The 26,078-nt window shown below is 43.0% G+C and overlaps 1 protein-coding gene across 2 annotated transcripts in view; it reads left to right on the top strand.

Annotated features, from left to right (window-relative positions):
* The first annotated feature begins 331 nt into the window (after window positions 1–331).
* LOC121537885 (glycoprotein-N-acetylgalactosamine 3-beta-galactosyltransferase 1-B) overlaps window positions 332–26,078 on the top strand; it is a 40,066-nt gene continuing 14,319 nt past the window's right edge. The window contains exons 1-2 of one of the 2 annotated variants that reach the window (XM_041845520.2): window positions 332–682; window positions 12,153–12,312. In XM_041845520.2, the coding sequence (XP_041701454.1) occupies window positions 12,232–12,312 (81 nt within the window). In that variant the 5' untranslated portion in view covers window positions 332–682; window positions 12,153–12,231. Of the gene's footprint in view, window positions 683–5,376; window positions 5,673–12,152; window positions 12,313–26,078 lie in introns of those variants that run through there. The other variant, XM_041845519.2, reaches the window with a different exon arrangement.

Genomic DNA, 26,078 nt, shown 5'->3' with positions numbered 1-26,078 from the left:
AAACATTCTATTGCTGAATATGAATATGGAAGGAGGCAAAGGGTAGCAGTTTGGCTTCAGTTCCTGATACGGCAGGCCAGTTGCTGTGAAACTAGGATGATTAGGGATGTGGGACTCAACTCGAGATAAGGTCAGCAGTTGAAGAGAGAAGACACTGCTGGTAGGGGGGTGATAGGGGCCCTATCTCATACACACACACACACACTTCCACGCCCATGGGGGTCCTAGACTTAGGCAGGCCATGACGATACCAGTGAGAGAAACCTATTGTATTTCTGCCTAACAACAGGGAAGGAGTGTTTCTTAGACATGCAAGGCGGTGACTCCGCCTAGTCGGAAGGTGTAAATATATGCTTGTGGGTAGAAAAAACTTGGTTTGAGCTTTTTCTGGTTGTCCGTTTCAGTTTTTGATCTATTTGTTCAGAACCTAACATACTATACCGTCAGGCCACTGCTGCACCTCAGCAGCCCACTCCTGAAGCACAGTGTCGTTGATGTCCAGCTCTGCACTGAACCTCAGCAGCCCACTCCTGAAGCACAGCGTCGTTGATGTCCAGCTCTGTCCACTTTTCTTCAAGGAGGCTGGTCTCCTCCTTCAGTCTTTTGACATTCTGAAAAAATACAATTCAATTAAGGAATAACATAGGTGAAGGGTCACATTTTTGAAGTGAATCACTAAAAAGTGAGTTAAACTTCCTCTTATTCCAGCCCATTGCCAGTAGTGTGATAATGTCTGTCCGTACTGTTGGAAAAACATCTTCAGTCAGCTATTCTAATAATTTACTACTGTGTGCCTAACCAATCAACATAAAATATTGCAATTACAGTCGTGTAAGATTAAAAAGAAACAATAAAATCATTAACATTACATCATCAGTTAAGCCCAAAAAGTAAAATGTCCTTCACTGTCAGCTTCTCCCTTCAGCAGTAACATGTGTCCAAGAAAATGTCCTGCTTTGGGGCAATTTATTTGGTTTCCATTCGTCAATGTTTCAGTTTTTTACGTGGTTGGATAGTTAGCCCCACGCCCAACCTCCAACGGAGGACCATGGACTGCTTTGTCTGCCTCCTACCCTTTGACCTGGCCGGCTTGGTTGCACTTGCCGGGAGTATAAACCCCCTTCGGCTTAGCGCTCACGGTCATTGGCGTACGCAAGCCTCTCCACCGTGGCAAGGTGACAGTCCAGGAGAAGGGCAATTAGGTTTATCTTATTAATTGAAGTGTGCTGGAGCTCAAATATAAAGGACCACTTAATAGTTAAACATTAAGGGAATGATGTTGCAAACATAATTATTCTTCAGCATTAGTTATGTTATCATAATACACTTACCAGCCTTGGACATGTACTTTGTCATGACAGCAGCTCTGGATATAAAACGACTCACCTGCTTGACTTCCTCTCCGGTTGTGTGGTCGGCACCAGGCTGATTGCGGCCTGAATTATGGTGGTTGGGGACAAGGGGCGATATAACCCTTCAAACAGAGACTCCCAGTTGTGCAAAACCTTGGTGCTATGGGTGGCTGTGTCACACGAGGCACAGAGAAGATGCCTGGGCAGGCAATCTGCACCGCACAACAGCATCCTCACTGTTGCAATACTGACACTGGCCCAACACAGTACCTTCAGCAGAGAGCATGCTGTCCACCAACACAAGGCCTGCCTCTCTGCCTAAGTCACCTTTGGTGTTACATGACAATCTGGCCCCGTGAAACTCCCCATCAGCTCCTGTAGGTCCTGCATCAGGGAGACTTGTGGAGATAAAAATATATATAATACATGACAGAACTCATGAAAAGAATAGTTTGGCTGTATTAAAAAATCTTAAGGTTGGCATGGCATTTGTTTGGCATTCTAGCATACTGTACCTGTATCTTGTGGGGATAGGTGTAGGAGCATGGGTACTGCAGGAGGATGAGCACTGGTACTGGAAACTATTAAATAAAAATGGTGTTATATTTCTTCATCAACACAACTTAAGTATAACTGTGTTTATTGGGTGAAGAGATGAGAATACACTCTGACAGATATGTCATACAAATATGATATACTGTATGCCATTATATTAGATATAAGTCATTAAATGACATGTGCAAAACTGTGGTTTTAATGTACATTAGCAGTGGTTCATCTTATTTTGAGAGTAATATAACATTTTGAATCCATTTTCAATACATGCAACCTAAGAGTTCATGCCTGCAAGACAGAGGTTACAGTCAATCGGTCTGAGGATTTGAACATTATATAGCACTACATTGTATTTAATCCCACATTGAAATGAAAGCCAGTGATCCAGCTAAAATTGGTCAGTATATTGCAACTGCATTTAGTACTAGTTAGATGTGTACTAACAAGGTAGTCATGCTGCCTGACAAGTTGAACGACGCTAGCCTTGATGAGGCCCTTACTCTCTTGGGGTTGTTGTGTGTAGCGTGATTTCCTTAGGGTCAAGCGACCTGGCTAAAAGCCTACCTCAGGTCAATACACCCTCCTACCATTTGCTACTCTGATGAGCAGAAGTAGGATAGTGTATGAGGGTCAGGCGTGAGGGTTTGTGATAGAGAAGCACAGGTTGTGTTTTCTGAACCAAGGGAGCAGTGTAACGATTCTAGCCTTGATAAGTCTATTAAGAAATCCCCCATGGGAGATATCACTCTTGGCATCTCCCTTGGGGTTCCTTTAGGGCAGAGTTTCCCAAACCTCTCCTCGGCCCCTCCAGACGTTTCGCATCTGTCTTCTTAGACCTTTTTTGTGAATTATTTTGACTCTGCTGTCCCTCTCTATCCGTCGGACAGGGGCAAGGCTAGTGTCTGGAGCAGGTGAATGTCGCTTTGCAGCTCGCTTCTTCTGATCCTAAAGTATTTATTCAAGTCAAACATAGAATGGGAATCTGTCTGTTATTAAAATTACAACACAACAACATTGTGGTATGTACCCCCAATTCCACTGCCCTAAAAATATACTGGGGAAATGTGAAGAAATATCACTTACAACTACATGTTGAAATTGTAATGCTGTGCGATAGCTTTCTCGAAGAGTCTCCTCAAATGCCAACCGTGCCGCATCCCGCTCTTTGCTCAAGCTCATTTCTCTATTTGGTTGAACATAAACATTATTGTATGTTAACGAAGAAAAAAAAAGTTACAAAATGGGTGATCATATACTGTCACGTCTACTCCTGCTCCTCCCCTCCTGCGTGCGACGTCGCCAGAATACTAACCACAGGTCCTGGGATTCATCATTACGCACACCTGGCATCCATCATTACGCGCACCTGCAGATCATTATGATTCACACCTGGACTCCATTACCTTCCTCATGACCTCCCCTTTATCTGTCCCTCCCTTACGTTCATTCCTCAGTCGGTATTGTTCCTGTGTTTGTGCTATATCGCCACTGTTACGCTGTCTCGTTTATTGTTTTATTAAACGTTTCACCTGCTTCTCGACTCACAGCGTCATTGTTACACTGTGAGACAATCAAATATATATAGTAGATTCACACATGATATAAGTAAATTGGTATACATTGTGGATGGTTGATTTTCATTATCGTGGGAACTGCGTTATATTGTGCAAAAGGCAAAGCCTCCACAGTTAACACTGACATGTTTTTGTTATGTATCTGTTTTAATTCATTAACATCTCAGGTGCGAACAAAGATGGTATTATTATGTATGAACTAGATGTGTATTCATATTTACACAATTGGTATACAGACAGCAAAAAGAGAATGACAGTTTACAGTTTTAAATGTGCAGACACCTGTGTAGCTATATAATCATATTACTATGGGACACACACAGGCCATAAATAAACTAGCTACGCCATCAAAGATCTAATTAAAAGGCAAAATAGTTTAGTCTGTTATATGTTATTCTATGCAAGGTTAGTGTTTATTTTAAATTGGGTGCGGTATTCAACACAACCACAGAACGAACACAACGGTCAGTTCCGGTACTACGGAATCATGGGAGATTGAGTTTCACAGTCCGTCACTCACTGCCAGACACTTATAAATCATGAAATAAATACCTCAATAATTTGCTAAAAAGTATTTCCATGTGCTTACACAATTGATATTATTGATTGACTTTTTACATAATTAATAACGGCGAGCAGCTAGCTAAAAAGGCCCAATGTTCACTGGGGTTGCAACAGGCAGGAACCAAAAAGCTAACATTAACATACAAGGAACTGTTGGCCAGAGCGAATAAATATCACTTCCTGTCTACAAGATGAACCAATATATGTCACTGATTGAAATAAAATAGTTGAGAATTATGCGGGCCGAAATACAGAAAATACTAGATTATTTGTAATTTGTTGTCCAATAATTTACCTCGTTCTCATTGTAAAATAGCTAACGTTAGCTAGCTTCAAACAAATAAGCAGTTATGTTTATTTGTACTAATAGCACAAACTCAGGGTGCATCGAGTTTAAAGAGATTCAGAAGGGTCGTGCGTCATAAATTTAAATTTGTGCTATTAGTACATAAAAACATTGTGCTAATTTGTACATATAGTACATAATTAGTGAGAGACTGGGTAGAAAGTTGACATTACATAATAAAATCCACCTTTTACATCATACATTAGCAATTTATGTTATTAGTAACTACTGTTGTTGGTTTGGCATCAAATAAGCCACTCTTTAAATGTTATTTGCCCAATCTCAGTTTTCCTGTGGGTTTTATGCTAGCTAAAATTCCCTCTTTGAAGTTGGTAGCTAACTTGAAAATGCATCTTCTTTAGGAGTGCTATTTATATCCTGTCGACTACTGATGATTCATCCATACTGTGTGTGTCCAATCATTGAAGGTAATTTATGACAAATGTATAAAGTATATGTTTTATAAACTCATGAGCACTAGCCAGCGCATTAGTCTGGTTTTGTTAGTTTAGGAAAATATGTGGTACATTCTAGGTGTCTTATATTCCATCGCCACAAGAGTGTGACATTGAGTAATGTTTCAGGTTAATTTTATATTTCGTGTGAAGCGTTTTTCAGTTGCATCCTGCATCCTGGATTCCTGGATGCATCCTTGTATCTCTATTATTTTATCAGACCTGGAACGCACCCAATATACTCAATAGTATTTTTTTTGTGAGGCAGGAACAAGGTGATACGCAGAAGAACTGATCTACAAATGATCATGCATTGCGAACGAGGTGCTGCGCAGATTCACTGATCTACAAATGATCATGCATTGCGAAATAACTAACCTTCACCTATTTTCTTTCAAGTGATCTTTACCGAGGCTGCAAAAATCTGTAATTCTGCGCAGCGCCTCGCACAGTTTGATCCTCTCAATCTAGGAACGTGTTTTTGGGAAGGAGGCGGGCTCTTGGGTCAAAGGCGATATTTCCATCAATCAGATGCCGCGGTTTCAGAGATTACCCTGTTATGTTTAAGAATGTGGATTTTACAGGAACGTTACTCATGTTATCGTTTATTTTCTGAGCGATTGAGTACATACTTTTACAAACTTCAATACTGGGCTGACCCACTGTGTGATGATGTTGTAACGTTATATGCCGTCCTTTAGTCTCGAAATGGATGTAAAACAATAGGGTTTTCAATTCATTGTAGGCTAGGATGCACTCTCAATGTGGGGGTTGCTTTCCATCTTCTCGTGCTTAGTTTCAAAGCGACTCTGATCTACAAACACAGGTAATTTTTATATATTTTGGGACATACTTTGTCTCCTGCAAAGCTATTGCTTCAGCCGAATGATTTACGGGGGGAAAGATGATAGCGGTAACACGCTTCACGGTTATGTTGTCGTGATGGTCTCTGTAACATTGTATCAATTTATACATTTACATTTTAGTCATTTAGCAGACGCTCTTATCCAGAGCGATTTACAGTCATTAGGACTAGTCCAAATTCTCACCCACCAGGAGATTAAGGCTAGGGAAGACACGGGGTAGCTTATAAACTGTAGTATACAATGTTACTATTGTGTTACCATTGTGTCATTGTGTTTAGACATGTTTTTCAGTGCAGTACAGCAGGCAGCAGAGGGGGTACAGATGGTCTAGCCTAGTCTGTCTGTTAAGGGGTTATATAAGCTTGGCCTACTTAGTGTAAATGATTAACTTCCTGGTCCATGATTAGAGGTCTTTAATCTCAATATGTGCTAAAGTGAGCTTGTTTATCTGAAAACTATGGTGGCAAGGGTCTCTGTAGTTCCATTGCACTTCTGAAATGTATTTTGAAATGTCACCTCTAAAATTCTGTCATAGCTCAATGAACCGGATTCTAGCAATTTTGCCACTCCTGTTTGCTCTTTCACTCTTGTAGTTTCACTCTCATCTAAAATAAATTAATCCAACGAGGATATACCTGGGTGATAAAATTGCATGTACTCAGGTTTCCCTTACTGGGCACACCATTGCTATCGGCCAACTGGTTTCTCTTGACAGAGACTACAGAATAGCAAGGTTCCTGACTTGGCCTCCAGTGTGTACTTTCACAGGAAGTTGGGCTGAGCTGTCATAGTTCATGCAAGACAAATAATTTACTACTTAAAGAGCAGTTCCGCTACTTTTCAACCACATATGCATTATCTCCAGCACAATACCAGTTTCTACATATATGAAAATTGTGCATTTCTATGATCTGTGTTTAAAAAGATAAGAAGAAAGGTCCTAAAAAATGCTTCTCTGAGACATCACAGGGTAGGATTACATTTACATAATTTAGCAGATGCTAAATTTTATGGGGGGTAGAAGGATTACTTTATACTATTCCAGGTATTCCTTAAAGAGGTAGGGTTTCAAGTGTCTCTGGAAGGTGGTCAGTGACTCCGCTGTCCTGGCGTCGTGGGGGAGCTTGTTCCACCATTGGGGTGCCAGAGCAGCAAATAGCTTTGACTGGGCTGAGCGGGAACTGTGCTTCGTAGAGGTAGGGGAGCTAGCAGGCCAGAGGTGGATGAACGTAGTGCCCTCGTTTGGGTGTAGGGTCTGATCAGAGCCTGAAGGTAAGGATGTGCCGTTCCCCTCACAGCTCCGTAGGCAAGCACCATGGTCTTGTAGTAGATGCGAGCCTCAACTGGAAGCCATTGGAGTGTGCGGAGGAGCGGGGTGCCATGAGAGAACTTGGGAAGGTCGAACACCAGACGGGCTGCGGCGTTCTGGATAAGTTGTAGGGGTTTAATGGCACAGGCAGGGAGCCCAGCCAACAGCGAGTTGCAGTAATCCAGAAGGGAGATGACAAGTGCCTGGATTAGGACCTGTGCCGCTTTCTGTGTAAGGTAGGGTCGTACTCTGCAAATGTTGTAGAGCAGGGTTCCCCAATTAGATTTTCAAAAGGGCCAAATTTGGTCAGGCATGCCAAGTCGAGGGCCAACATGTTTGTTTTTTTGGCGACAGTTTTATGTTTTATCAGTTTTCACTTCTATTGTGATTTTATCATTATTAGTAGTGGTGTTAGGAGTCACATAAGAGAAAAATGGAAAATACTAAATTAGTCCAAAACCAACTATTTAATTATGAAATGCCCCTGGAGCATATTCTGTGCAAACAGTCAGCAAACAAAAAGTCCAGCAAACACATTCTCACACACACACACACACACACACACACACACACACACACACACACACACACACACACACACACACACAGCGCCCACTTCTGTCTGGAACACCCATGCTTTGGATATCTGCGTTCAGGCGGTCTTTCTAAGAGAAGAGACAGAAGGACAAACACAGACAGACAGAGATTTTTTGTTAGGTACTTTTCAAATGTGTTATCAGAATATGCCACATTAGTTTTTAAACTTTTAAAATATGTGAACCAAATAATATCAAGCTGTTAACAACCAAAAGTGTTTGATATTAATGTGACAATATAATTAATTAGCTTTTATTTGTGTATGATTTTTTTATTGCTGTGTATTAAGTTTTACATTTTACTAACTAGTTGGATGCCATTTACTTTTATTTAAGCTGTGTAGCATATTTGGTAGGAAACATGCTATTAAATATGAAATGGTTATTTCATTGTAATAATTATTATACCACAAGAAGATTGAAAAATAGCAAAAAAATAATTGGATCTGGTTCACTCACCAATCAGTGAGAGAAGTGAGAGCGACGGGATGAGGCAACCTTTCTGATGTCAGGCTTGTATTCTGTTGTGGCAATCCTGAGGCACTGTCCAAGATGTGAATCTGAGAGTCTGTTTCTGTCCTGGCTCTTGATAGCATTCATTGAAGAAAATGCTGATTCACAGATGTATGTTGAGGGGAACATCGTGAGTAGGAGCATTGCAATATCTCTGGTGTTTTTAAACGAGCTTGGGAAACCACGTTGATCCAAAAGTCACTCACCAGTGCATCCTTGTGTTGAGCTTTGAGCAAATCAGATGTTCCCATCTCCAAGATTTCTATCTGAAGAGCAGCCTCATCTATGGAAGGCACCAGCTTTTTGGCCTCTGCAGTCCACTGGCCGTCAGCTGACACAGAAAGCGGCTGTCTTACGAAGAGAAGGATGTCAGCTGAGAGTTTAGGGGAGCTTTCAAATCTTTCCTTGAAGTTTTCTGCCAGCCTGGACACAAAATCCTTCATTGCTGGATCTTCCTGCATTTTATTCTTCTCACAATGCTCACGCAGACGTGGAAAGTGCAACTTTCTCCCATGAATGTCTCTCTCCAGGAGGTGCAGCTTTGACTGGAAAGCTTCAATCGCCTCATACATGTCAGCAACAGTGTGGTTCTTGCCTTGTAGTCGCAGGTTAAGGTGATTTAGATGAGACATGATGTCACACAAAAAAGTAACATCTGATATCACCTTGTTGTCAGTTAAAAAGCTCAAAAAGTCGCTGGCTTTTTGGCTCTGCAGGCTGGATAAAAATGACAAGTTCATCACGCAGGTCACACACCCTCTCCAACACACAGCCTTTGCTCAGCCAGCGAACGTCATTGTGGAGCAAAATATCCTTGTGTTCAGCTGACATTTCCTCGAGTAATGCTCTAAAAAGGCGATGCTGCAGACTAGAGCTCTCACGGACAAAGTTAACTGGTTGAGTCACAGTATCCATGGTCTCTTTCATTTTTCCACACAGTGTTGCGCACAAAACGGACTTGTGAATAATGCAGTGAAATGCCAGGAGTGCTGGGTTAACGGCAGAAAGCCTGCTTACCAAGCCCTGGCGGTGTCCCACCATTGACGGAGCCCCGTCGGTAACAACAGAGACAATTTTACTCACATCTAAGCCATTCCTTTCGAAGAACTGTGTCAGCTCGTTGAATATTATTTCCCCGGTTGTACGCCTGGGTAGAGAAATCAAACACAGCAGCTCCTCCCGGAATGTCTTCCCATCAAAAAATCTTGCGAACACAGACAGCTGTTCCATGTCGGTTTGGTCACAAGACGAGTCTATTGCCAGTGAGAATGCTTCGGTTTTCCTCAAATCTGTGAGTAGACTGGAAAAACACTCCTCCGCTAAAACTTCGACTCTTCTGGTTGCCGTGTTAGCCGACAGCGGCACTTGCTTCAACAGCTCAACAACTTATTTTTTTTATTGGTTCTTCTTGGTTTAAAACTTCGGCAGCCATGTCGATTGCACATTGTTTAATTAACTCTGCATCGGCGAATGGCTTCTTAGCTCTTGCAAGCTTCCAAGAAACGTGTAATGAGGCAGCTGTTGCGCTCTCTTGTGCCGATGTTGTTTTACACATAGTTAAAACCGAGTGCTTGTATGACGTTAACATGCTTGCAATTTTTTGTTTGCGCTGGTCAGATTTTTCTGGGTAGTTTGCATTAAAACTGGCAGCATGAATAGAGTTAAAATGCAGCTTCAGATTGTCCGCTTTGATTACAGCTACAGTCTTAGCACTGTTGTGGTCCAGTTTAAAAAAAAGTCCAGTCAGTTTTGAACTGACGGTTCTCCTGGTCTACCTTGTGTATCTTGGCGAATGCCATGTTCGTTTGACTGGATTAAAAAATATTTTTTTGTGAGGAAGTGGTCAGTCCTTTTGATGAAAGAGGGTTAGCTGGCGAGCGGCTGCGGCTACTGTGTGTGTGTGACACTACACTAGGTAGCTAGTCGAGTGGAGACGAGTACGCAAAGCGCGCGAAGCACGTCTTACGTATGCACGCGGTAAAGGCCACAGGTCAAGGTGTGGGATAATTTCAAATTAAGCAGAGCCACGGATATTAAATTCATGTTTATTATAACAAGTGAATGCCAATGCTGTCAGTGTGGGCCAGACATTTAGCTCTTGCGGGCCGGATCTGGCCCGCGGGCCGCTTATTGGGGTTGGCTGTTGTAGAGCATGAACCTGCAGGATCGGGTCACCACTTTGATGTTAGCGGAGAACGACAGGGTGTTGTCCAGGGTCACGCCAAGGTTCTTTGCACTCTGGGAGGAGGACACAATGGAGTTGTCAACCGTGATGGCGAGATCATGGAGCGGGCAGTCCTTCCCCGGGAGGAAGAGCAGCTCCGTCTTGCCGAGGTTCAGCTTGAGGTGGTGATCCGACATCCACACTGATATGTCTGCCAGACATATGGAGAGGAGGATCTGATGGTTCACAGTATCAAAGGCAGCGGATAGGTCTAGAAGGATACGAGCAGAGGAGAGAGAGTTAGCTTTAGCAGTACGGAGAGCCTCCGTGACACAGAGAAGAGCAGTCTCAGTTGAATGACCGTCTTGAAACCTGACTGGTTTGGATCAAGAAGGTCATTCTGAGAGAGATAGCAGGAGAGTTGGCTAGAGACGGCACGCTCAAGAGTTTTGGAGAGAAAAGAAAGAAGGGATACTGGTCTGTAGTTGTTGACATCGGAGGGATCGAGTGTAGGTTTTTTGAGGAGGGGTGCAACTCTCGCCCTCTTGAAGACGGAAGGGACATGGCCAGCGGTCAAGGATGAGTTGATGAGCGAGGTGAGGTAAGGGAGAAGGTCTCCGGAAATGGTCTGGAGAAGAGAGGAGGGGATAGGGTCAAGCGGGCAGGTTGTTGGGCGGCCGGCCGTCACAAGTCGCAAGATTTCATCTGGAGAGAGAGGGGAGAAAGAAGTCAAAGCATAGGGTAGGGCAGTGTGAGCAGGACCAGCGGTGTCATTTGACTTAATAAATGTGGATCGGATGTTGTCAACTTTCTTTTCAAAATGGTTGACGAAGTCATCCACAGAGAGGGATGAGGGAGGGGGAGGAGGAGGAGGATTCAGCAGGGAGGAGAAGGTGGCAAAGAGCTTCCTAGGGTTAGAGGCAGAGGTTTGAAATTTAGAGTGGTATAAAGTGGCTTTAGCAGCGGAAACAGAGGAAGAGAATTTAGAGAGGAGGGAGTGAAAAGATAACAGGTCCGCAGGGAGTCTAGTTTTTCTCCATTTCCGCTCGGCTGCCCGGAGCCCTCTTCTGTGAGCTTGCAATGAGTCGTCAAGCCACGGAGCAGGAGGGGAGGACCGAGCCGGCCGGGAGGATAGGGGACATAGAGAGTCAAAAGATGCAGAAAGGGAGGAGAGGAGGGTTGAGGAGGCAGAATCAGGAGATCGGAGGGAGAAGGACTCAGCAGAGGGAAGAGATTATAGGATGGAAAAGGAGAGAGTAGTGGGAGAGAGAGAGTGAAGGTTGCGACGGCACATTACCATCTGAGTAGGGGCAGAGTGAGTAGTGTTGGAGGAGAGCGAGAGAGAAAAGGATACAAAGTAGTGGTCGGAGACTTGGAGGGGAGTTGCAGTGAGATTAGTAGCAGAACAGCTTCTAGTAAAGATGAGGTCAAGCGTATTGCCTGCCTTGTGAGTAGGGGGGGACGGTGAGAAGGTGAGGTCAAAAGAGGAAAGGAGTGGAAAGAAGGAGGCAGAGAGAAATGAGTCAAAGTAAGAAAAAACGCAAATCTCATAGTGTTTGAAAATCACTGTTTTTAAACTGTTTTAACTTTTGATGATGTCATCGGGTAGAACTTTTTAATTTGAGAATTTTTCTAAATAACATAGAAATGCACTTTTTTCACGTATGTACACACTGGTATTGTGCTGGAGATAAGGAAAATAAGGTTGAAAAGTGGTGGAGTTGCCCTTTAAACCATTCAAACATTTGTGATCAGTTGGTTTCTGGCTACGTGAAGGAAACTATTTTTGTAATTATTGTTGCTTCTAGGTTGCTGTCTTGTCTGCCTCTTCAACCCTACTGTTCTCTTTCAATCTCAGACAGAGATGCTGTGATCATAGTGACAAGGAGGAACTACTAGAGAGGAGAAGGAGAAGGTGAGGGAGGGAGGAGGTCACCATGAAAGGCCTGAGTGGCTCCAGATGCTGCTTCTACATGGGTTTCTTAGTGGGAACCCTCAGCCTGTACTTCCTGCGCCAGGTGGGTTAAAGGGGAATGGGGAAACACTAGGCTTCAGAACACCAGCTAATTGTAACTGTAAATTGCCATATTGGCATTGTTGCATCATTGGTAGGAAAGTTTTGGAATTCCTGAATTTACTGAGACCATGACCTCTGCGTACATTAATGAGCATTATTTGCTGGTGTCAAACCATATATGAAAACATAATACATATTTTGAAAGCTGAGAAAGTGCCCTTTCAAATGATATGACATGCAATACAGGTGTAGGATCTTAATTTGAGCCAGTTTGCTACAGCAGGAAATTTGAATTGTTATGTGGATTATAATTAATGGACATTTTTTATAGGGGTTGACACATTTTACTTTAGGGCAAATCAAGTCTGAAAATTGTAAGTGGAAATTACAAACTTTAGAAGCTTTTTTAAACCTTGAATATACTACAAGTTTGCAGGAAAATTCTCATCAACAAAAGTGATCATATTAAGATCCTACATATGTAGCGCCACATCAATTCAATGGTAATCGGTCAAGAAAAAACACGTGAAAATGCGTATCTTAAGTGCGTTTTCCCCCAAATAACTGCCATTTACACAACTTCCTAATGAAGATAAAGAAAAACTTAAAGCATATTGATAATTTGAAATCAGAATAGTGATACCTTTTACTATGAATGAGTTACAGGCGTTTCAGTGACCGGTGTTAAACACTATTATTGCACACAGAGTGAGTCCATGCAATTTAGTATGTGACATATAAAGCAAATGTTTACTCCTGAACTTATTTAGGCTTGCCATAACAAAAGGGTTGAATACTTATTGACTCAAGACATTTAAGCTGTTAAAATTTTATTAGTAAAAATTTCAAAAAACACAATTCCACTGTATCTAGATATCTAGCTATGTAGTTAGCTAGCTAGCTATATAGGGATCATACATTTTACTGGTAAAATAGTAATCCTGCAGCAGTCCTCTCTTCTGTCTGACTGGCTAGCTAGCAAGCTAGCTTCATATCTTAACTTAATCACTAGCCAGTTTGTTTTAGCTAGGTCTAGCTCATACCTAATGACAAATGCTCTTCAAATTGTCAAGTATGAGTATTTTATTTTGTACAGTTATCAATGAAAACATTTACATCAAAAAGACAAGAGAAAAGCTAAATCAATTAGGCTAGCTAGCTACCTTGCCTGGTTTTGTCTGATTGTCTACTTAGCTTGTTATCAAAATGTCATTTCATAGACTTAAATTGGAAAAGTAAATTGTATAATTAGCAACATAAAAACAAATTGTTGTCCTGATCTAAATGACAGAGCTGTCAAAGTTAGGAGAAAACGTTCAGGTCCACTAGAGGCGAGGCGCCTCCCGGTAGCAGCATTCACTTTCAGTCTCTACGCCAAAACTCACAATTTTCTCACTACTATCAATGTTTATTAAGGCAATTCAAGATACCCATACCTCTAAGAAACGTTGTTCAAGATCAGAATACAAAAAATAGAGATGTTTCTATATTACAAGCACATGTTTAGTATTAGTGGATTGAATACATCTCTTTGCTTAGCTTTACTTCCTGAAGTGTTTCCAATGTTCTATATTCTAGTGGCCCTATACCCCTGTAATTACTATTCAGCTAGCCCTATACACCTGTAATTACTATTCAGCTAGCCAAAACACCTGGAATTACTATTCAGCTAGCCCTATACACCTGTAATTACTATTCAGCTAGCCCTATACACCTGTAATTACTATTCAGCTAGCCCTATACCCCTGTAATTACTATTCAGCTAGCCCTATACACCTGTAATTACTATTCAGCTAGCCCTATACACCTGTAATTACTATTCAGCTAGCCCTATACACCTGTAATTACTATTCAGCTAGCCCTATACACCTGTAATTACTATTCAGCTAGCCCTATACCCCTGTAATTACTATTCATGTAGCCCTATACCCCTGTAATTACTATTCATGTAGCCCTATACACCTGTAATTACTATTCATGTAGCCCTATATATAGAATTTCAACAAGCATTTTGCTACAGCTGGCCATGCTTTCCATCTGGCTACCACTAACCCGGCCACCAACTCTGCACCCTCTGCTGCAACTTGCCCATGCCCCCCCCGCTTCTCCTTCACACAAATTCAGACAGCTGATGTTTTGAAAGCGCTGCAAAATCTGGACCCCTACAAATCAGCTGGGCTAGACAATCTGGACCCTTTCTTTCTAAAACTAGCCGCCGAAATTGTCGCAACCCCTATTACCAGTCTGTTCAACCTCTCTTTCATAACGTCTGAGATCCCCAGAGATTGGAAAGCTGCCGCGGTCATCCCCCTCTTCAAAGGGGGTGACACTCTAGATCCAAACTGCTACAGACCTATATCCATCCTGCCCTGCCTTTCGAAAGTATTCGAAAGCCAAGTTAACAAACAGATCATCGACCATTTCGAATACCACCGTACCTTCTCCGCTATGCAATCCGGTTTCCGAGCTGGTCACGGGTGCACTTCAGCCACGCTCAAGGTCCTAAACGATATTATAACCGCGATTGATAATAGACAGTACTGTGCAGCTGTCTTCATCGACCTGGCCAAGGCTTTCGACTCTGTCAACCACCGCATTCTTATTGGCAGACTAAATAGCCTTGGTTTCTCAAATGACTGCCTCGCCTGGTTCACCAACTACTTCTCAGATAGAGTTCAGTGTGTCAAATCGGAGGGCCTGTTGTCTGGACCTATGGCAGTCTCTATGGGGTGCCACAGGGTTCAATTCTTGGGCCGACACTTTTCTCCGTGTATATCAATGATGTCGCTCTTGCTGCTGGTGACTCTCAGATCCACCTCTCACGCAGACGACACCATTTTGTATACATCTGGCCCTTCATTGGACACTGTGTTAACAAACCTCCAAACGAGCTTCAATGCCATACAACAATCCTTCAGTAGCCTTCAACTGCTCTTAAACACTAGTAAAACTAAATGCATGCTTTTCAATCGAACGCTGCTAGCACCCGCCCACCCGACTAGAATCACCACTCTCGACGGGTCTGACCTAGAGTATGTGGACAACTACAAATATCTAGGTGTCTGGTTAGACTGTAAACTCAACTTCCAGACTCACATAAAGAATCTCCAATCCAAAGTTAAATCTAGAATCGGCTTCCTATTTCGCAACAAAGCCTCCTTCACTCATGCTGCCAAACATGCCCTCGTAAAACTGACTATCCTACCGATCCTTGACTTCCGCGATGTCATTTACAAAATAGCCTCCAACACTCTACTCAGCAAATTGGATGTAGTCTATCACAGTGCCATCCGTTTTGTCTCCAAAGCCCCATACACTACCCACCACTGTGACCTGTACGCTCTTGTTGGCTGGTCCTCACTACATGTTCGGTCGTCAAACCCACTGGCTCCAGGCCATCTATAAATCACTGCTAGGCAAATCCCGCCTTATCTTAGCTCATTGGTCACCATAGCAGCACCCACCCGTAGTCTGCGCTCCAGCAGGTATATCTCTCTGGTCATTCCCAAAGCCAACACCTCCTTTGGCCGCCATTCCTTCCAGTTCTCTGCTGCCAATGACTGGAACGCAATTGCAAAAATCTCTGAAGCTGGAGACTCTTATCTCCCTCAATAACTTTAAGCATCAGTTGTCAGAGCACCTTACCGATCACTGCACCTGTACACAGCCCATCTGAAATTAGCCCACCCAACTACCTCATCCCTATATTGTTATTTATTTTGCTCTTTTGCACCCCAGTATCTCTATTTGCACATAATCTCTTGCACATCTAGCATTCCAGTGTTAATACTATTGTAATTATTCTGCACTATAGCCTATTTATTGCCTTACCTCCATGACTTGCTACATTTGCACACACTGTATATATATTTTCTGTTGTATTTCTGACTTTATGTTTTTTTTTACCCCATATGTAACTCTGTGTTGTTTTTATTGCACTACTTTGCTTTATCTTGGCCAGGTCGCAGTTGTAAATGAGAACCTGTTCTCAACTGGCTTACCTGGTTAAATAAAGGTGAAAAAAAACAAAAAAAAAACACCTAAAAATACTATTCAGGTAGCCCTATACACCTGTAAATACTATTCAGGTAGCCCTACCTATACACCTGTAATTGCTATTCAGGTAACCCTACCTATACACCTGTAATTACTATTCAGGTAACCCTATACACCTGTAATTACTATTCAGGTAGCCCTAATTACTATTCAGTTAGCCCTATACACCTGTAATTACTATTCAGGTAGCCCTATACACCTGTAATTACTATCTAGTAAGCCCTAAAACCTGTCATTACAATTCAGGTAGCTCTATACACCTGTAATTCCTATTCAGGTAGCTCTATACACCTGTAATTACTAATCAGGTAGCCCTATACACCTGTAATTACTATTCAGGTAGCCCTACCTATACACCTGTAATTACTATTCAGGTAGCCCTTTACACCTGTAATTACTATTCAGGTAGCCTTACCTATACACCTGTAATTACTTTTCAGGTAGCCCTACCTATACACCTGTAATTACTATTCAGCTAGCCCTGCCTATACACCTGTAATTACTATTCAGGTAGCCCTACCTATACACCTGTAATTACTATTCAGGTAGACCTATAAACCTGTAATTCGTATTCAGGTAGCCCTATTGTGACGACCCTCCCACTCTGTCTGCCGTATTCTCTCTTTGCTCTTGTTTCCTTATTAGGATGCCGGTGGGCGGAGTTGGGGGGGTCGTCAGTTACATGGGAAACACCTGGGCCGGGTGTGTCCCAGGATAAATGGGCCTCTTCCACATTCATTGGGGAGACTCTCTCCAGGCAGTTACTTTGATCTTGGTTGTGATATTTTTGAGGCCTTTTTGGGTTGTTTGCTTTGGCACTTTTCAACACTTTTCCATATTACATTTATGCATGCAAACACTCACGTACACTACTGATTACTGATTACACACGCCATTGTTATTTGATTTAGTTTACTTTAATTAATAAATATATACTTTGAGTACTCCTTGTCTCCACGTGTCTCCCTTTTGTTACGAACTTGAGCCGGTTCGTGACAAGTGGGGCTCGTCTGGGATTTTGAACTGGTTGTGTTTGGGAGAACGTGGAGTTAATGTCCAATTCTGTAGGGTTTTTCTTTGTAAATTTTGTTAGTTTGTTTGAGTTTGATAGGCCAGTATTGGTTGCCTTTGGGTTTTGTACTGCGTTGGAGAGAGTACATTGGTTAGTTTCCAGTCCCTGCCCAGCCTGGAAACTCTTGCTCTACTCGCTGTTGGGACATCGGTCTGAGGTGAGTACAATCGGCTGTGTACCTCAGTGGGAGATTGGGTAGGGTAGTGACATTTGCTACCCGGAGCTATAGCTTTTTTCCCCTGATAGGCTTAGTGACGTGTTTTGTTTTGGGATACGTTGGGCATGGTTAAATGTTTGTTATTTTTGTGTGGTGTCAGTGGACTGAGCAGTTGTCTCGGGGGCACATCCGTGGCTTGGGGAAATCTACCAGCGTGCTGGGGGTTTAATTCCTTGCCAGCGGGCTACAGTGCGTAATTACCCACCGCAAATCTGCACGAAGACTAGGGTTGAGTTATTGTAGGTTTTGGGGAAGCTCCATATCCCAGCTCTTTTCTGTGGTGCTCGGTGTGATTGTATTTCTCTTGTGTCTGGTGTGCTCAGCAGAGGGGTTGAGCAAGATTATTATGATATACAGTGGGGAAAAAAAGTATTTAGCCAGCCACCAATTGTGCAAGTTCTCCCACTTAAAAAGATGAGAGAGGCCTGTAATTTTCATCATAGGTACACGTCAACTATGACAGACAAATTGAGAAAAAAAATTCCAGAAAATCCCATTGTAGGATTTTTAATGAATTTATTTGCAAATTATGGTGAAAAATAAGTATTTGGTCACCTACAAACAAGCAAGATTTCTGGCTCTCACAGACCTGTAACTTCTTCTTTAAGAGGCTCCTCTGTCCTCCACTCGTTACCTGTATTAATGGCACCTGTTTGAACTTGTTATCAGTATAAAAGACACCTGTCCACAACCTCATACAGTCACACTCCAAACTTCACAATGGCCAAGACCAAAGAGCTGTCAAAGGACACCAAAAACAAAATTGTAGACCTGCACCAGGCTGGGAAGACTGAATCTGCAATAGGTAAGCAGCTTGGTTTGAAGAAATCAACTGTGGGAGCAATTATTAGGAAATGGAAGACATACAAGACCACTGATAATCTCCCTCGATCTGGGGCTCCACGCAAGATCTCACCCCGTGGGGTCAAAATGATCACAAGAACGGTGAGTAAAAATCCCAGAACCACACGGGGGACCTAGTGAATGACCTGCAGAGAGCTGGGACCAAAGTAACAAAGCCAACCATCAGTAACACACTACGCCGCCAGGGACTCAAATCCTGCAGTGCGAGACGTGTCCCCCCTGCTTAAGCCAGTACATGTCCAGGCCCGTCTGAAGTGCATTTGGATGATCCAGAAGAGGATTGGGAGAATGTCATATGGTCAGATGAAACCAAAATATAACTTTTTGGTAAAAACTCAACTCGTCATGTTTGGAGGACAAAGAATGCTGAGTTGCATCCAAAGAACACCATACCTACTGTGAAGCATGGGGTTGGAAACATCATGCTTTGGGGCTGTTTTTCTGCAAAGGGACCAGGACGACTGATCCGTGTAAAGGAAAGAATGAATGGGGCCATGTATCGTGAGATTTTGAGTGAAACCCTCCTTCCATCAGCAAGGGCATTGAAGATGAAACGTGGCTGGGTCTTTCAGCATGTCAATGATCCCAAACACACCGCCCGGGCAACGAAGGAATGGCTTCGTAAGAAGCATTTCAAGGTCCTGGAGTGGCCTAGCCAGTCTCCAGATCTCAACCCCATAGAAAATCTTTGGCGGGAGTTGAAAGTCCATGTTGCCCAGCGACAGCCCCAAAACATCACTGCTCTAGAGGAGATCTGCATGGAGGAATGGGCCAAAATACCAGCAACAGTGTGTGAAAACCTTGTGAGGACTTACAGAAAACGTTTGACCTGTGTCATTGCCAACAAAGGGGTATATAACAAAGTATTGAGAAACTTTTGTTATTGACCAAATACTTATTTTCCACCATCATATGCCAATAAATTCATAAAAAATCCTACAATGTGATTTTCTGGATTTTTTTTTCTCATTTTGTCTGTCATAGTTGACGTGTACCTATGATGAAAATTACAGGCCTCTCTCATCTTTTTAAGTGGGAGAACTTGCACAATTGGTGCCTGACTAAATACTTTTTTTCCCCACTGTATATATATATATTTTTTTTTTCCCTGATTATGGCGTCTAATGTAGACGAGTTCATTCGCTTTCCATCAGAAGAACTGTTAGAATTATGTACTAAAGAACAGCTGTTGAAGGTTGCTGAACACTACAAGGTTGAAATTAGTGATAAACGTCTAAAAAATTCTATTAGGTTAATATTGAAGGCCAATTTGATGGAGAGTGGTATTCTGGATGTTACCACTGGGGCAGCCTCTGCTGAGGACACGTTGTCTCCCCGATATGTTACAATGACCGCTCCATCGGTTAGTCATAGTAGTCTTCTTTTTGAACAGCAGAAGGAACTGCTTCTGTTACAGCTAGAGCATGAACAAGCTAAAATGGAGCATGAACAAGCTAAAATGGAGCATGATCGTGTAAGATATGAAAGGGAATTGGAATTTAAACAGGATATGGAGCGTGCTAAAATCAAGCTGCAACAAGAGCGACTAGAGTTGGTTAGGGAAGGAAAGCTCTCAGGGGAGAGTTTGCTCTGGGAAGGTGACCCAGAGTTACCTAGGGGTCGTTCCTCTTTTGGTCGTAATCCAGAGTCATTTGATGTTGTAGGGAATTTACGGTTGTTGCCCCAGTTTAATGAAAAGGACCCGGAGACATTCTTTTCGTTGTTTGAGCGTGTTGCTGACGCTAGGAGTTGGCCTGATTCTGATCGCACTTTGATGTTGCAGTGTGTGCTGACTGGTAAAGCGCAAGAAGCATATTCAGCTCTTAGCGTAGCAGACAGTGTTAGTTATGAGAAGGTTAAAACGGCTGTGTTACAGAGTTACGAATTGGTCCCTGAGGCTTACCGCCAACGATTTAGAACTTTAAAAAGGGATGATCAGCAGACTCATGTTGAGTTTGCGCGAATATTATCTTCACAGTTCAATCGCTGGTGTTCTGCCTCTGCAGTTATGACTTTCCAAGGGCTGTGTGATCTGATTATGTTAGAACAATTTAAGGACACAATCCCTGATCGTATAGCGACGTACATTAACGAACGAAAAATAAAGACTGTTGCTGAAGCTGCGGTTTTGGCAGATGAATATGTGTTGACTCACAAAAATGTTTTTGCGAACCCCGTATTCGGAGTGAGTGGGGGCGTTCGCGAGATTTGGGCCTCGCTCGCCGAGATACTTCGGTTCCCGGGCAGAGTTTCATTCAAATAGGGTTGAGCCTGATACCCGTGGTAAAACTGACGTTGGTCAAGAGTGTCACTACTGTCAAGAATTAGGTCATTGGAAAAATGAATGTCCGATTCTTAGATCTAGGGGTAAATTCAGTACAGGTGCTTATGGAAAATCGAGGCCTGCAGCGTTAGCCGCGCCTGTTCCACATCAGTTCACTCATGACGCATTGTCTCCTGCCCGGAGCCAGGTGAAGGGTTATATTGATCCCGACTATTTACCTTTCGTTACGGAGGGTTTTGTGTCTATGGTAGGAAGTAAGAACCTAGTGCCAGTAAAGATCCTAAGAGACACAGGTGCCTCTGAATCATTTGTGTTGAGTCTGTGTTACCCTTCTCTGCGGAGACTGATTCGGGAATAGTGTTCTAATCAGGGAATAGGTTTGAACACTCTGTCAGTTCCATTGCATAAACTGATGTTGGATTGTGGACTGGTGAAAGGTGAGGTTGTTGTGGGGGTGCGTCCTTCATTGCCTATTGAGGGTATTGACGTGATCCTTGGAAATAACTTGGCTGGGGAGCGTGTGTGGCCTATCGTGTCTCCATCTTTAGTGGTTTCCACTAAGCCGTCAATTGTAGGGATTCCTGATGAGAGTGCGCAGGATTTCCCAGAGGTGTTTTCTGCGTGTGCAGTGACGCGTTCTATGATCCATGACGACCTGGTCACGGAGCTGGCTAACGAGAATACCATAAAGAAGTCTGTTACTGTTTTTCCTGTTATCCCGTTATCTGTATCCCGCTCCGATTTAATCGAGCGCAACGGACTGACCCTACATTAGAAGAGTTGCGGGACCAAATTGTGTCTGTGGAACAGTTGGGAGATGTCGCACAGGGCTATTTTCTCCAAGAGGAGGTCCTGATGAGAAAGTGGATGTCTCATGGTAGTTGTTTTCTGGGGGAGGCGATTAGTCAGGTTGTGGTACCAGTTAAGCTTCGTGAGTTAGTGTTGACAACTTCTCACAACGACGTTGCTGGGCATATGGGTGTGAGAAAAACCTACAATCGCATATTACGAAAAATTTTTTGGCCAAGATTAAAGAGGGATGTTTCTGATTTCATCAAAACTTGTCACACCTGTCAATTAACTGGTAAACCTAATCAAGCTATTAAGCCGGTACCACTGTTCCCTATTCCTGTACTCAGTAACCCTTTTGAGTATCTGATTATTGACTGTGTTGGTCCTCTGCCTCGTTCCAGAAAGGGTAGTAATTATTTGTTGACTGTGATGTGTCAGACCACTAGGTTTCCTGCTGCCTATCCTCTCAGGTCTATCACGAGTAAGTCTGTGTTAAAAGCTTTGACTCTGTTTTTCTCACTGTTTGGAATCCCTAAGGTCATTCAAAGTGATCAAGGATCTAATTTCACCTCTAATCTCTTTGGACAGGTTCTCCAACAACTCCATATTAAACACAACTTGGCTAGCGCTTATCATGCCCAAAGTCAAGGAGCACTGGAACGTTTCCATCAAACGCTTAAGTCTTTGTTGAGATCTTATTGTACTGAGATGGATAAGGATTGGGAGGAGGGGTTGCCTTGGTTACTGTTAGCTGCTAGGGAGGTTTCACAGGAGAGCACAGGTTTTAGCCCAAATGACCTAGTGTTTGGACATAAGGTGCGTGGGCTTTTATCTGTTCTCCAGGATGACTGGAAGTCTCCCGAGCCTCCTCAGTCCCTGTTATCATATGTGTGTGATTTTCGGCGACGCTTGTATGCCGCTGGTGAAATGGCTAAAGAGAAGCTATCATCTTCACAGGACAGGATGAAGAGCATATATGATCGGCGAGCTGAGCCTCGTCACTTTAGTCCAGGTGATCAGGTTCTGGCTCTGCTGCCAATTGTTGGTTCTCCTTTTCAAGCCAAGTTTCAAGGTCCATATACAGTGGTGCGCCAGGACACTGAGCAAAATTATCTAGTTGCCACTCCAGAACGGAGGAAAGCACATCAACTGTGCCATATAAATTTGTTAAAAACCCTATTATGCACGTTCCTCAGAGACTGAACAGGGGGAGTCTACAGAGGGACGGTAAGGCTGTTCTTTTGGCTGATACTGTTTATTTCCTGGATTCTGGTCATGCTAGGTCTGTGCAGGAGCAGGAAGATGTTTCTGGTCCCGACGATTGCATACTGCAGGGTAGATTGAAGAATTCAGAGACACTGGAGATTTTAGATAGTCTTCTTACTCATCTACCTGTTGATGGGGCGGAAAGAGATGGTGGGTCTGATTCGGAGATTTCCAGGGTTGTTTTCTGATACACCAACACGTACAAACTTAATAGAACATGATATTGACATTGGAGATGCTGACCCCATTCGTCAACGGTTCTATAGAGTTTCTTCAGAGAAACTGCGTTGTCTGGATGCTGAGGTCAGGTACATGCTGGAGAGTAAAATAGCAGAGCCTTCTTTCTCCAGTTGGGCTTCTCCCTGTATCTTGGTCAGTAAATCGGATGGAACAAACAGATTTTTGTACGGACTACCGTAAGGTAAACGATGTCACTAAGCCGGATTCATTTCCTCTTCCTCGGATGGAGGACTGCGTTGATCAAGTCGGCGCAGCTAAGTTTGTGAGCAAATTTGACCTGTTAAAGGGGCTATTGGCAGGTGCCACTGACGAGTAGGGCACGTGAAATCTCTGCCTTTATTACACCTTTTGGTCTGTACTCGTATTCGGTTATGAGTTTCGGGCTGCGTAATGCGCCTGCAACTTTTCAGCGACTTATGAACAGGGTTGTCTCTGGTCTGGCCGGGTGCGCTGTTTATCTGGACGATGTAGTGATATATGCAGATACTTGGGAGGAACATCTGTCCCGTATTCAAGCCTTGTTCGAACGTCTGGCTGCGGGTCGTCTCCACGATAAATTTGGCTAAATGTGAGTTTGCTCAGGCGACTGTGACATACCTTGGAAAGGTGGTTGGGCAGGGTGAAGTGCGTCCTGTTCGGGCTAAAGTGGTAGCTATTGATGCTTTTCCACTACCAACTACTAAAAAGGAACTGATGCGTTTCTTGGGAATGATTGGGTATTATCGTGGTTTTTGTAGGAACTTCTCTACTGTGGTCGCTCCCTTGACAGATTTGCTGAAAGCTAAGGCTGTGTACGTATGGTCTTCTCATTGTCAACAGGCTTTCGAAGATGCAAAGAGGTTGCTTACTTCAACTCCGGTACTGGCTGCTCCTCGTGTGGATTTGTCATTTACCTTGCAGGTGGATGCTAGTCATGTGGGGGCGGGTGCAGTGTTGCTGCAAGCAGATGTGGCTGGGGTTGAGAGGCCTGTTAGTTTCTTTTCCAAAAAGTTTAACCATTATCAGTTGAACTATTCTGTCATTGAAAAAGAAGCATTAGCACTTATATGGGCGCCACAACACTTTGAAGTGTATGTTGGGTCGGGTGTAGTACCTATTGTGGTTTACACCGACCATAACCCTCTCACATTTTTGAGGTCCATGAGGTGTCCTAATCAGAGGATAATGAGATGGTGTTTATTTTTACAATCTTTCCATCTAGATGTGCGGCACATCCGGGGGACTGATAACGTGATTGCTGATGCGCTCTCTCGTGCGCCCTGTTCATGAATATTGATGTGACCGACCAGTGTTTGATTTTGTCATGTTCTATCTTTCCTGTTTGTCCCCTCCTAGTCTTGTGTTTTTCTTTCCTCTTAAAGGTTGCTTCCTGGGTAAAGGTTGCTGAGGTCTGGAGAGGAGGATGATGGGTGGGGCAAGTGGAGGGGGTGAACAGGTACAACTTGTCGGTTTGGGACGCAGGGGCTGGTACGTTGGGCCGGGGTCCTTGTTGGTCCCCGGTCTTATGGGGGGGTGTGACGACCCTCCCACTCTGTCTGCCGTATTCTCTCTTTGCTCTTGTTTCCTTATTAGGATGCCGGTGGGCGGAGTTGGGGGGTCGTCAGTTACATGGAAACACCTGGGCCGGGTGTGTCCCAGGATAAATGGGCCTCTTCCACATTCATTGGGGAGACTCTCTCCAGGCAGTTACTTTGATCTTGGTTGTGATATTTTTGAGGCCTTTTTGGGTTGTTTGCTTTGGCACTTTTCAACACTTTTCCATATTACATTTATGCATGCAAACACTCACGTACACTACTGATTACTGATTACACACGCCATTGTTATTTGATTTAGTTTACTTTAATTAATAAATATATACTTTGAGTACTCCTTGTCTCCACGTGTCTCCCTTTTGTTACGAACTTGAGCCGGTTCGTGACACTATACACCTGTAATTACTATTCAGGTAGCCCTATACACCTGTAATTATTATTCAGGTAGTCGTACCTATACACCTGTAATTAGTATTCAGGTAGACTTATAAACCTGTAATTACTATTCAGGTAGCCCTATACACCTGTAATTACTATTCAGGTAGCCCTTTACACCTGTAATTACTATTCAGGTAGCCCTACCTATACACCTGTAATTACTTTTCAGGTAGCCCTACCTATACACCTGTAATTACTATTCAGCTAGCCCTGCCTATACACTTGTAATTACTATTCAGCTAGCCCTGCCTATACACCTGTAATTACTATTCAGGTAGCCCTACCTATACACCTGTAATTACTATTCAGGTAGACCTATAAACCTGTAATTCGTATTCAGGTAGCCCTATACACCTGTAATTACTATTCAGGTAGCCCTATACACCTGTAATTATTATTCAGGTAGTCGTACCTATACACCTGTAATTAGTATTCAGGTAGTCGTACCTATACACCTGTAATTAGTATTCAGGTAGCCCTACCTATACACCTGTAATTACTATTCAGGTAGACCTATAAACCTGTAATTAGTATTCAGGTAGCCCTATACACCTGTAATTACTATTCAGGAACATATACACCTGTAATTAGTATTCAGGTAGCCCTACGTATACACCTGTAATTACTATATAGGTAGCCCTATATACCTGTCATTCCTATTCAGGTAGCCCTTTACACCTGTAATTACTATTCAGCTAGCCCTACCTATACACCTGTAGTTACTATTCAGTTAGCCCTATACACCTGTAATTACTCTTCAGGTAACACTATACACCTGTAAATACTATTCAGGTAGCCCTACCTATACACATGTAATTACTAATCAGCTTGCCCTACCTATACACCTGTAATTACTATTCAGGTAGCCCTATAAACATTTAATTACTATTCAGGTAGCCCTACACACCTGTAATTACTCTTCAGGTAGCCCTATACAGCTGTAATTACTATTCAGGTAGCCCTATACACCTGTAATTACTCTTCAGGTAACACTATACACCTG

This window comes from Coregonus clupeaformis, chromosome 24 (genome assembly GCF_020615455.1).
Source record: "Coregonus clupeaformis isolate EN_2021a chromosome 24, ASM2061545v1, whole genome shotgun sequence".
NCBI classification, from domain to species: domain Eukaryota; kingdom Metazoa; phylum Chordata; class Actinopteri; order Salmoniformes; family Salmonidae; genus Coregonus; species Coregonus clupeaformis.
The sequence above is the reverse complement of the archived record's forward strand: the minus strand, read 5'-3'. Positions and strand labels throughout refer to the sequence as shown.